At 35.4% G+C, this 11,409-nt stretch overlaps 1 protein-coding gene across 1 annotated transcript; it reads right to left on the bottom strand.

Moving 5' to 3' along the window:
* Positions 1-3,522: 3,522 nt before the first annotated feature.
* aqp8b (aquaporin 8b) lies at positions 3,523-9,766 on the bottom strand. The gene is made up of 5 exons (XM_059348028.1): positions 9,414-9,766; positions 7,143-7,269; positions 5,046-5,260; positions 3,705-3,839; positions 3,523-3,581 (listed from the first exon to the last, which is right to left on the bottom strand). Exons 1-5 carry the CDS (start codon positions 9,683-9,685, stop codon positions 3,539-3,541), a joined length of 792 nt encoding a protein of 263 aa, XP_059204011.1. The 5' UTR covers positions 9,686-9,766; the 3' UTR covers positions 3,523-3,538.
* Positions 9,767-11,409: the final 1,643 nt, after the last annotated feature.

Below are 11,409 nucleotides of genomic sequence, written 5' to 3'. Positions count from 1 at the left end.
GTTTGTCCCTTTTCCTTCTGCATCCCATCTGTAATCAGATTCTAATGATAATAGGAACCATAAAATGAAATACAAAAATCCTCTAAGATTTAGTAATTTTGTCTCTTTTTGGTAATTTTGTGTCTTTTTGGGGTCATTTTGTGTCTTTTTTAGTAATGTTGTGTCTTTTTTGGTAATTTTGTGTCTTTTTTTAGTATTTTTGTGTCTTTTTAAAATAATTTTGTGTCTTTTTTGCTCATTTTGTGTCTTTTTTTGGGTCATTTTTTGGTCTTTTTTACTGCCAGCGGCCCCCAGGTACTTTGAGTTTGAGACCCCTGCTTTAGAACAATCAGTTCATATGTAATGTTTTTTTTTCTTCATCATACTAATTTCTTATCATCTAAAATAAAATTTCCAACAGATTTCTTATTAATGTGGTCAGTTCACACAGCTGATCATCTGATAAAGTGAAAAGAGCTCATGAACAGTGCATAAAAATCTAAATTTCATGAGGACAAGAATCCTCTGGCCCCTTAAGACTCAACTTAAATGAGCTAACACCCCTTATTACCATCACATGCCGCATAATCTCTGTTTTTTTATTATTATGAGGATGGGATTTAGAGCTGAAGTGTCCTACAAGCTTAGTTTGTCCCTTTTCCTTCTGCATCCCATCTGTAATCAGATTCTCATGATAATAGGAACCATAAAATGAAATACAAAAATCCTCTAAGATGGGGAAAAGCTCTGAGCAGACTGAATTGGACGTTTCTTTTGAGTTGTGTGGCCCCTTGCATCACTACCCCAGAGAAGACGAATGGACAGATGTGAGGCCCCCAAAGCCTGGGGCCCCTCCCCCTCGGCCCCTCCCACTGGAGGGGAACAATTAATTGACTTTTAAAGCAACTGCTTTCTTTGCCTTTTCCACCCTTCTCCTTGGCTGAGCAGGGCTCACAAATTGGTGTGTTGAACTTTTTATGAGGACTAAATAGCTGCCAATGAAAGTGTAAATGACTGTGTGGTGAATGGGGCCCTCACAAAGGCCCCGCAGTGACAAGGCCCCCGGCAGACATAATGACCATTGTCACGGCTGCTGCCATCTAGAAACCATCAGGATCATGAATCCACAGAGCCGGAGGAGCCGGAGGAGGGCTGATCCTGACTTTTTACCCTCACTCTGTTTTCACTCAATTTTAAAGATCAGTATGAACATCTATGTACGTGTGTGCGTTTACCCAGAGTGTGTACAGGGTTTGTTCAGTTTATTAAGAGTCAAATTCAAACACTTTTCAAGCACATTCAAGCAAGCTAAACTAAAAACTTTCAACTCTTTAGATATTAAACTAAACTAGAAAATTTCCTCTGGGGAAATTCTGAAAGGGCCACGGGGGCTACTGCCGGTGTGTGTACACTATGATGAGATTCTTCAGAGATTTCAAACAATTAATACTAGTAATGTTATGATACTATGATTTATTTATACAGCGACCTATGACCTTTAACCTCAAAATGTGTGTGTGTGAAACATATCTGGAGGAGTGTGCGCACTTACGCGCGCATTTGTGTGTGCCTATGTGTGTGTATCTGTAACTGCATTTTTGGCAAAACCATAATACCTATCATTGATCCGACTTCACTTTGAGCGTCCTGAGTTCTTCCTGAACAGCCACATATGTTTTTTGTGAAGAAAAATAAAAAAATAGCTTTGTAAGAGCGATCTAAAAAAAACTGTTAAATATGCTTTTCTACAGAAATCTTCCTGCGTTTTTAATATGGGAGCCAATGAGGCTGTTGGTGCGTGTTGGTGGATCATCTGTGTGTCCTACGCCCAAACTATAACTCTGACAGCTTTACCAGAGGATTGTGAGGGAGAAGACTAATTTTCCTACGTTTCTATGTATAAATTATTTCTGTAAAGTGGAATTTGCGGCCTGGAGCACAGTTTTCAAATTTAGTTTTTGACCGTTTTTTCTCTCCCTCTACACTCTGAGCGATGATGTCACACACTGTGACACAAACATTCTGTGCAATACAAACCCATTATAATCTCAGAATTTCTCCAAAAATGATCATGGTCATTGAACAGGGATTGGTAAAAAACTATATGACCTATCGAAACGTGGATTAATTTTTGGACATACTATAATATAGTGTTTTCTTTATATTTTTGGACATACTATACTTTTACCATGATCAACATGCTATTCTAAAACACAAGAACCCTGTATAGTTACAGGTTGCAAAAACATCTTATTTTGATGAATGTTGCCAAGGAACTGAGCTTTTTTTCCTCCTTCAGAAGCCCAGTTTGCTGTCTCCTCCCTCAGTATTGTCCCAGGGGGCCACCATGTCAAATTTCCAAGCAGAAATATCGCCTCTCTGCAGGCTTTTGAGACCACACAATCCTCATCTCTGGGAATTCCAGCAGGCTCTCATGGGGAACGAGCCCAGGAGGGCCCGGGGCCCGGAGCTGCAGCGTGGAGCGCCGGCAGGAGTCCACCCAGACTCGGGGGGTAATTGGTTTATCCCACCGCCCGGCCTGCTTTCCCATGTGGGCCACTGCTGTGGGGAGGCCCAGGGGTACAATATGGAAACAGCATGAAACCCTCCAGAGCCGAACAGGCATTGACTGAGAGCAGGGACGGAGAGGAGGGACACAAAGCTGCAGCAGAGATGTCTCTGGGCTTTGAAAAGGTCGCCATTTGGTCTCCTTTTAACAGTGGGCAGCATTTGTAGTTGAAAACTTCAAGTAATTGAATTCTAGCTGATGCCTTTTTTAAATAAATGTTCCTCTCAATTCAAAAGGTAATGAGTTTGTTTTTCTAAAGCTGGACATAAAATCCCTCATGCACCTGGTTTGAAAACTGAATTTTCCTCTGAATGTCCCCGTGGTCTTAAATAAAACATTGAAAATGTAAATTGAAAGCTGTTCTTGAATAGTTTAGAGCAGGGGTCTCAAAGTCAAATTACCTGGGGGCCGCTGGAGGCAGTATCAAAATGACCAAAAAAAGACACAAAATTACAAAAAAAGACACAAAATGACGAAAAAGACACAAAATTACTAAAGAAAAGACACAAAAAGACAGAAAAAAACCTAAATTACTTAAAAAAGACACAAAATGACCCAAAAAAGACACTATAAAACCACTTTTTATCATTTTAGGCATCTTAAAATGTGAGCTTTTTTTTGACAAAAAAAAAAAAAGCATTGAAGTGAATGCAATATGCTTCTGTAATAATCAGATCAAAACAAAAGGAAAGACTTGGGAAGAAAGATTTCCCAGCATCTTTAAACTGCACAGCATGTACAACATACATCTTGTTATTTGTAGGATTGTAGTTATTCAAAATATAAGATGATCAAAAATAATATAATAATAGTATTGTCAAGCAACCACTTAAAAAAAATTAGGATTGAGCCCTGAATTTTTTGAAAAAGTCTAATTTTATTGTAAAGATAAGAAAACACAATCATACACAAAAAACGCCTCAGTGGAATAAAAGAAGGCATTTATATTGTAACTGAAGATGATGAATCCATCTCATTATTTATTCCGTCTTATTTCAGAATGAGACGCATCTTCCTGTCTCCAAGGAGAAGTCTGCAAAAACAAGAAACAGTTACCAAGTTTGTCATTTGTTCAGTCAGTTATTAATCTTTAGTTAAAATACAAAAACACTAGAATCCTTAAAGGTATAAAGTTGATATATTGTGTGTGACCTACCGAACCAGAGCGGCTGCTAGCAGACCTCCAGCGATGGGTCCCACCCAGTAAACCCAGTGGTAGACCCAGTAGTTGCTGACTATGGCGGGACCGAAGGCTCTGGCTGGATTCAGACACGTTCCAGATACATCTCCACTGATCAAACAAACACATAGAACATATTATTCACACACTAATATTACTAATATGTATATGTATACTAATACTAATATGTCTACTAATATGTATATATATATATATATATATATATATATATATATATATATTATGGCATGCCGTTCAGGAAATTATTATTACATATATGGATTCAAAATAATATATATTAAAACCTAAGAATATATATTAAAAGTCTGAGAATATATATTAAAACCTGAGAATATATATTGACACCTGAGAATATATATTAAAACCTGAGAATATATATTAAAAGTCTGAGAATATATATTAAAACCTGAGAATATATATTAAAACCTGAGAATATATATTGAAACTTAAGAATATATATTAAAAGTCTGAGAATATATATTGAAAGTCTGAGAATATATATTGAAACTTGATAATATATATTAAAAGTCTGAGAATATATATTAAAAGTCTGAGAATATATATTGAAACTTGAGAATATATATTAAAACCTGAGAATATATATTGAATGTCTGAGAATATATATTAAAACCTGAGAATATATATTAAAAGTCTGAGAATATATATTAAAACCTGAGAATATATATTGAAAGTCTGAGAAAATATTAAAACCTGAGAATATATATTGAAAGTCTGAGAATATATATTGAAACTTGAGAATATATATTAAAACCTGAGAATATATATTGAAAGTCTGAGAATATATATTGAAACTTGAGAATATATATTAAAACCTGAGAATATATATTAAAAGTCTGAGAATATATATTAAACGGACTGAGAATATATATTGAAAATCTGAGAATATATATTAAAACCTGAGAATATATATTGAAACATGAGAATATTTATTAAAAGTCTGAGAATATATATTAAAACCTGAGAATATATATTAAAACCTGAGAATATGTATTAAAAGTTCTCAGGTTTTTAATCCATATATATATATATATATATATATATATATATATATATATATATATATATATATATATATATATATGTATATATATGTAGTGTCCAATGTGAAATATAGCTATAAAAATGTAAATTAGATTAGCATTTAAAAATATTTCAGTTGGGAAAACCTGTAAAATATCATAAATGTATCTCTATTTGATGCAACTACAGAATGTCCTTCGCAATCCACCATCTCTCCTGTTGTTGATGTTCTCCTCCTCTCTAACTGCTGCTCACCCAGCCAGGATGTTGATGATAACGGTGCATCCCACCAGGAAGGGCACCATGGGGCTCCTGGTGGAGGTGTTGACGGCCCCCAGCAGCACCACCATGGTGACCAGGCAGGTCATGGCCACCTCCCCAAAGACTGCTCCTCCTACGTCGCTGTCTGACGTCAGCAGGGCGAACGCTGCTCCCTGGGCCTTGGAGAAGTTCTCCCTCGACGTCATCAACTGTTGGCAACACACTGGCAATTCAGCTACATTCCCTACAAAGTCTAACTGCAGTAACATTTATCGTCAAAATTGAGTTATAACTAAAAATTAACTCATTGATCTCTGTTTTATCTTGTGACAAAGTTTTCAGAGAAATAATTATATCAAAACCACAAAATCCAACTCAAAACCAAGCAGTGATTGCACTTACCACAGTCTGCTTTGGATATACATATATATACACACACACATACAAATTAAAACATAAAAGTTAAAAATTATAAGTTTATTTGACAGGGAAATTATTATGTAGATCAGTAAATGTAATAAATCTAATGTGTTAAATATAGATGAGTCAGCATTTAATTCATTAGTGGGACAAAAACAACTAAATAATGGCTACATTAAATGTTTATTCATTTATTTAAATAGAAAAATCACTATAGAAAAGTTTAAAAATAAAGGCTATATCGTGAGAATAAGGACATGTGTAACATCCCTCCTGCAGTATACACAGGTAACCTCACCTAGCGGTAACCTCACCTAGTGGTAACCTCACCTAGCGGTAACCTCACCTAGTGGTAACCTCACCTAGCGGTAATCTCACCTAGTGGTAACCTCACCTAGTGGTAACCTCACCTAGCGGTAACCTCACCTAGTGGTAACCTCACCTAGCGGTAACCTCACCTAGTGGTAACCTCACCTAGTGGTAACCTCACCCAGCGGTAACCTCACCTAGTGGTAACCTCCTCTAACGGTAACCTCGCCTAGCGGTAACCTCACCTAGTGGTAACCTCACTTAGCGGTAACCTCACCTAGTGGTAATCTCACCTAGCGGTAACCTCACCTAGCGGTAACCTCACCTAGTGGTAGCCTCACTTAGCGGTAACCTCACCTAGTGGTAACCTCCTCTAACGGTAACCTCGCCTAGTGGTAACCTCACCTAGTGGTAACCTCACCTAGCGGTAACCTCAACTAGTGGTAACCTCACCTAGTGGTAACCTCACTTAGCGGTAACCTCACCTAGTGGTAACCTCCTCTAACGGTAACCTCGCCTAGTGGTAACCTCACCTAGTGGTAACCTCACCTAGCGGTAACCTCAACTAGTGGTAACCTCACCTAGCAGTAACCTCACCTAGCAGTAACCTCCTCTAACGGTAACCTCGCCTAGCGGTAACCTCCTCTAACGGTAACCTCACTTAGCGGTAACCTCACCTAGTGGTAACATCCTCTAACGGTAACCTCGCCTAGCGGTAACCTCGCCTAGCGGTCACCTCGCCTAGCGGTCACATCCTCTAACGGTAACCTCGCCTAGCGGTAACCTCACCTAGCAGTAACCTCACCAAATTTAACAATCTTATTTTCTTAAATTGGTGTTTTTCCAATGGAAATTATTATTTGGTGGCTCTAATAAGTCTCAAATGTTAAAATATATGATTTCCAATGTAATCTGGTGGTTCTAACAACTCTTTTAAAGTTAAACCTTCAAAATAAGACAAACATAGTTACACAAATACTCAAATTGTTAATTTCAGTGAATCACTTTTTGTATCACTACGCTTCTAATGCACAAGGTCATTTTTGACCCATGTGTGTAAACTTGATGTAATAATAGAAAAAATATTTTTCTTCATAAATTATGAAAGGAAAAATGGATATAATGATCTGTTGTAATAAAAAATAAAGATATTCAAACACACAGCCAGCATGAAATAACATGGGAAATGAATGTGGGTCATTTTTGACCCATGTTGTGCAGTAGAAGGTGTTTATATGTTGTGCATCAAAGGGTTAATTATACCAATAGATTTACTTGTTTTTTTGCTAAACCAGTGTACAAAGATTCCCAGGATTCTTGTTGCTGAGATGTTTGAATGTGACATTAATAAGAGCGGCTCACCTTGGCCATAGCAGCTCCAAGAACCCCTCCCAGCAGCTGAGAGGCCAGATAGGGAGCCACCATGTTCAGCTCCATCCCTCCACACAGGTAGATGGCAAGGGTGAACGGGGGGTTGAAGTGGGATCCACTGGAGACGCAAAAAAGGTTGGACAAGATATTCAGTTCTGCAGGTAAACTCAATAGGATATTGTCTTCAAACTAGCACTGCAAAAAAGGGGTGTCTAAAAGATAAAAGACAAGATAAAAACACTAAATCTGAGGGAAATTGTTAGATAATTTATCTTGTTTTATTTTCTTATTTTAAGCGTTCAACATGCTTATTTCTAGATTTAATCATCTTAATTTAAGAAATCTTGTCAAGGTAAATTATCTGTCCATGCAGCAAGATCATTTCCCTCAGATTTACTGTTTTATCTGGTTTTTAGACTAAACACCTTTTTTGCAGTGAGCCCTACAAAGTCTAACTGCAGTAACTAAATGTTTGGTCAAAATTGAGTTATAACTAAAAACTGAACTCCTTGATGTTTGTTTTATCTTGTGATAAAATTTTAGATTTCAATTTTGCTTTATTTCAGATAAATAATTATATAAAAACCACAAAATCCAAACCTCAAAACCAAGCAGTAATTGCAGTTACCTCAGTCTGCTTTGGATATATATACTAATTTAAACATAAAAATAATAGAAATTTTAAGTTTATTTGAAAGGGAAATTGTTATCTAGATAGTGATGAAGTTTAAAAAAGTGAGATAAAATGATCTTAAGACTGAAATAGAACATTACTTTATAATATTAAGTCTAAAATACACAAATCTTTGAATAGATAGACTTTTAAATACACTGATAACAAATTCAATTTGAAAATGTTTATTCACTGAAAACTAAATATAAAAGCTGAAAGAAGACAACATGTGTCAACAAGTGCAGTAACTACATTTTTGGGGTCAAAGGTCAAATAAATCGTCATGATTTTTGGAAAAAAAACTTTGTGAGGTTACTGCAGTTAGACTTTATTGAACTAAAAAGAAAAGTTTAGCTTCAGTTTTGAGTTGGATTTTGTAGTTACTGCAATTTTTACATAATCATTTCTCTGCAATAAAGCAAATTCCAAATTCCAAAATTCCAAAAAAAAGAAATCCAAAACTTTGTCACAAGATAAAACAGACATCAAGGAGTTCACTTTTAGTTATAACTCAATTTCAACCAAAAATTTAGTTACTGCAGTTAGACTTTGTAGGGCAGAATAATAACTAAGAAAATACTTATCATCACACTGCAAAAAATGTGTGTCTAAAACCAGATAAAACAGTAAATCTGAGGGAAATGATCTTGCTGCATGGACAGATAATTTACCTTGACAAGATTTCTTAAATTAAGATTATTAAATCTAGAAATAAGCATGTTGAACGCTTAAAATAAGGAATTAACTCTTAAAACCAGATAAATTAAAGCTGCCAGCAGTGATGAACTGGCCCGAGCAGAGTGACCTGATGATTATTTGGTTCTTACCAAGATAAAAAAAACCTTTAGATTTAGAAGTGTTAGATAATTTATCTTGTTTTAAGAGTTAATTTCTTATTTTAAGCGTTCAACATGCTTATTTCTAGATTTAATAATCTTAATTTAAGAAATCTTGGTGCACAAGTGAAGAAGAAAGTTTTTAAATTAATTTTAATATAATTTATAATCGGAAATTAACACTTAAAACAAGATAACTTATCTAACACTTCTAAATCTAAATCTAAATCACACAAAATGACAAATATCTGGCATAAAATGACAAAAAGAGACACAAAATGACCAAAAAAACAGGTATAAAATTACAGAAAAATACACAAAATGACCAAAAGTAGGCATAAAATGACCTCCCCAAACTGCAAAAAAAGGTGTGTCTAAAAACCAGATAAAAACAGTAAATCTGAGGGAAATGATCTTGCTGCATGGACAGATAATTTACCTTGACAAGATTTCTTAAATTAAGATTATTAAATCTAGAAATAAGCATGTTGAACACTGAGTTCATCGCTGCTTGCAGCTTTAATTTATCTTGTTTTAAGAGTTAATTTCTTATTTTAAGTGTTCAACATGCTTATTTCTAGATTTAATCATCTTAATTTAAGAAATCTTGTGAAGGTAAATTATCTGTCCATGCAGCAAGATCATTTCCCTCAGATTTACTGTTTTTATCTTGATTTTAAACACCTTTTTTTGCAGTGCAATGGTACAATAAACTTTGCAAATTGTGTCTAAACCACAGAAAATGATGCTGACCTGATCTCGGCCATGCAGGCCACCATGACGGCTACAGCGAGGCCGTGCACCAGCGCCGGCTGCAGCCTGCCTGCTGCCTCCACGTTCTCTATCACCGACACACAGCCGATGAACACGAAGAAAGTAGTTCCCACCAGCTCGCCCACACACGGCTGGAACAGCCTCTCGAACCTGTTGGGAGGCCTGGCTGCAGGAGGCTTGGAGGACTTGGAGGACTCTGAGGACATGAGAGACGCTCCGGCTTCAGCCATCTCCATCTTCTCATCAGCCATCAGTGTTTAGAGAGACGAGTTCCTAGTGGAGCTGAGGATGAAACTCTGGACGTGCTGACCTGAGGCGAGCTACAAATACCTGGTAATCACTCTTTGGACTTTGGAGCTTCAGGTTATATATTCAGGAGTCTAGGTAGAATAGCTCCACTGACCTGCCCTGAACTCACTGACTGAGAAGACACAAAATGACTGAAAAAAAACGAAATTGCTTAAAAAAGACTCAAATTGACCAAAAAAGACAAAAAAAATACCAATAAAAGACACAAAATTACAAAAAAAGACAAAAAAATACCAAAAAAAGACACAAAATTACAAAAAAGACACAAAATGACTGAAGAAACACAGAATTACCCAAAAAAGACACAGAATTATTTTTTAAAAAGACACAAAAGTATTAAAAAAAGACACAAAATGACCCAAAAAGAAACAAAATGACCAAAAAAAGAAACAAAATTACTTAAAAAAGACACAAAATGACTGAAAAAAACACTACATTATTTTTGAAAAAAGACACAAAATTACCAAAAAAATGACAGAAAATTACCAAAAAATGTCAGAAAATTACAAAAAAGACACAAAATGACTGAAAAAACACTAAATTACTGAAAAGACACAAAATTATTTTAAAAAAGACACCAAATTACAAAAAAAGACACAAAATGACTGAAAAAACACCAAATTATTTTAAAAAGAAACAAATTGACCCATTTTCCCATCTTTGGACTTTGTCTTGAGGTTATATAGAGTCTAGGTGAGCAGCTCCACTGACCTGCTCTGAACTCACTGACTCTTTCTCTCATTAATCCGACAGTTTGTTCATCACATGGCCTCTCATTACACAGAGCACTGGCCGAGGAGAATATTTCATGCATTTACATGAGAAGTTGGTGAACTTTGCTATGAAACTGTTTAAAAATCAGCTAGATTTTGTCAATGATTGCAGCTTTATAATTTATTTTTGAGATGCGACTTTTCCGTGGCTGGGTTAAACCAGGACACAGCAGGACCTATCACAGGGGGCTCAAACTCAAATCACCTGGAGGTAAAAAAGACACAAAATGACTAAAAAGACACAAAATGACTGAAAAAACCCTAAATGAATTTAAAAAGAAACAAAATGACAGAAAAAAGACACAGATTACCAAAAAGACACAAAATTACTGAAAAAAAGACAAAATTACTAAAAAAAAGACACAAAATTACAAAAAAGACACAAAATGACTGAAAAAACACTAAATTACTTTAAAAAAAGAAACAAAATGACCAAAAATACACATAATGACACAAAAAGACACAAAATGACAGAAAAAAACTAAATTACTTAAAAAAGAAACAAAATTATTTTTAAAAAAGACACATTTATTAAAAAAACACACAAAATTACAAAAAAACACACAAAATAATTTAAAAAAGAGACAAAATTATTTAAAAAAGACACAAAATGACCAAAAAAGTAATTAAAGGGACCTTCCACACACAACACGGTAAAGTGCCATTCATATAAAACTCACATTAAACTTTCATATCAAGGTGGGGGCCACAAAATATCGTCACGAGGGCCACAACTGGCCTGCGGGCCGCAAGTTTGAGACCCCTGATCTATCACAACCATAGACGGTATAAAATAAACACATGCAACTTATTTTCCTGTTTTATTTCCCTTGTGTTTTGATGCTGATACTGCTGGACTTCAGTACTTTGTACTTATAAAGATGCAAAAATAT

The sequence above is a fragment of the Centropristis striata genome, chromosome 13 (assembly GCF_030273125.1).
Source record: "Centropristis striata isolate RG_2023a ecotype Rhode Island chromosome 13, C.striata_1.0, whole genome shotgun sequence".
NCBI lineage: Eukaryota > Metazoa > Chordata > Actinopteri > Perciformes > Serranidae > Centropristis > Centropristis striata.
The sequence above is the reverse complement of the archived record's forward strand: the minus strand, read 5'-3'. Positions and strand labels throughout refer to the sequence as shown.

What these genes read in the sequence shown, in the direction of transcription:
- aqp8b (XM_059348028.1), bottom strand. Translation starts at nt 9,685, where the DNA reads ATGGCTGATGAGAAGATGGAGATGGCTGAAGCCGGAGCGTCTCTCATG. An exon ending in TTGGAGCTGCTATGGCCAAG is followed by an intron (nt 5,261 to 7,142) that starts GTGAGCCGCTCT and finishes TGTTGCCAACAG; the next exon opens with TTGATGACGTCGAGGGAGAA. An exon ending in CTAGCAGCCGCTCTGGTTCG is followed by an intron (nt 3,582 to 3,704) that starts GTAGGTCACACA and finishes TTGTTTTTGCAG; the next exon opens with ACTTCTCCTTGGAGACAGGA.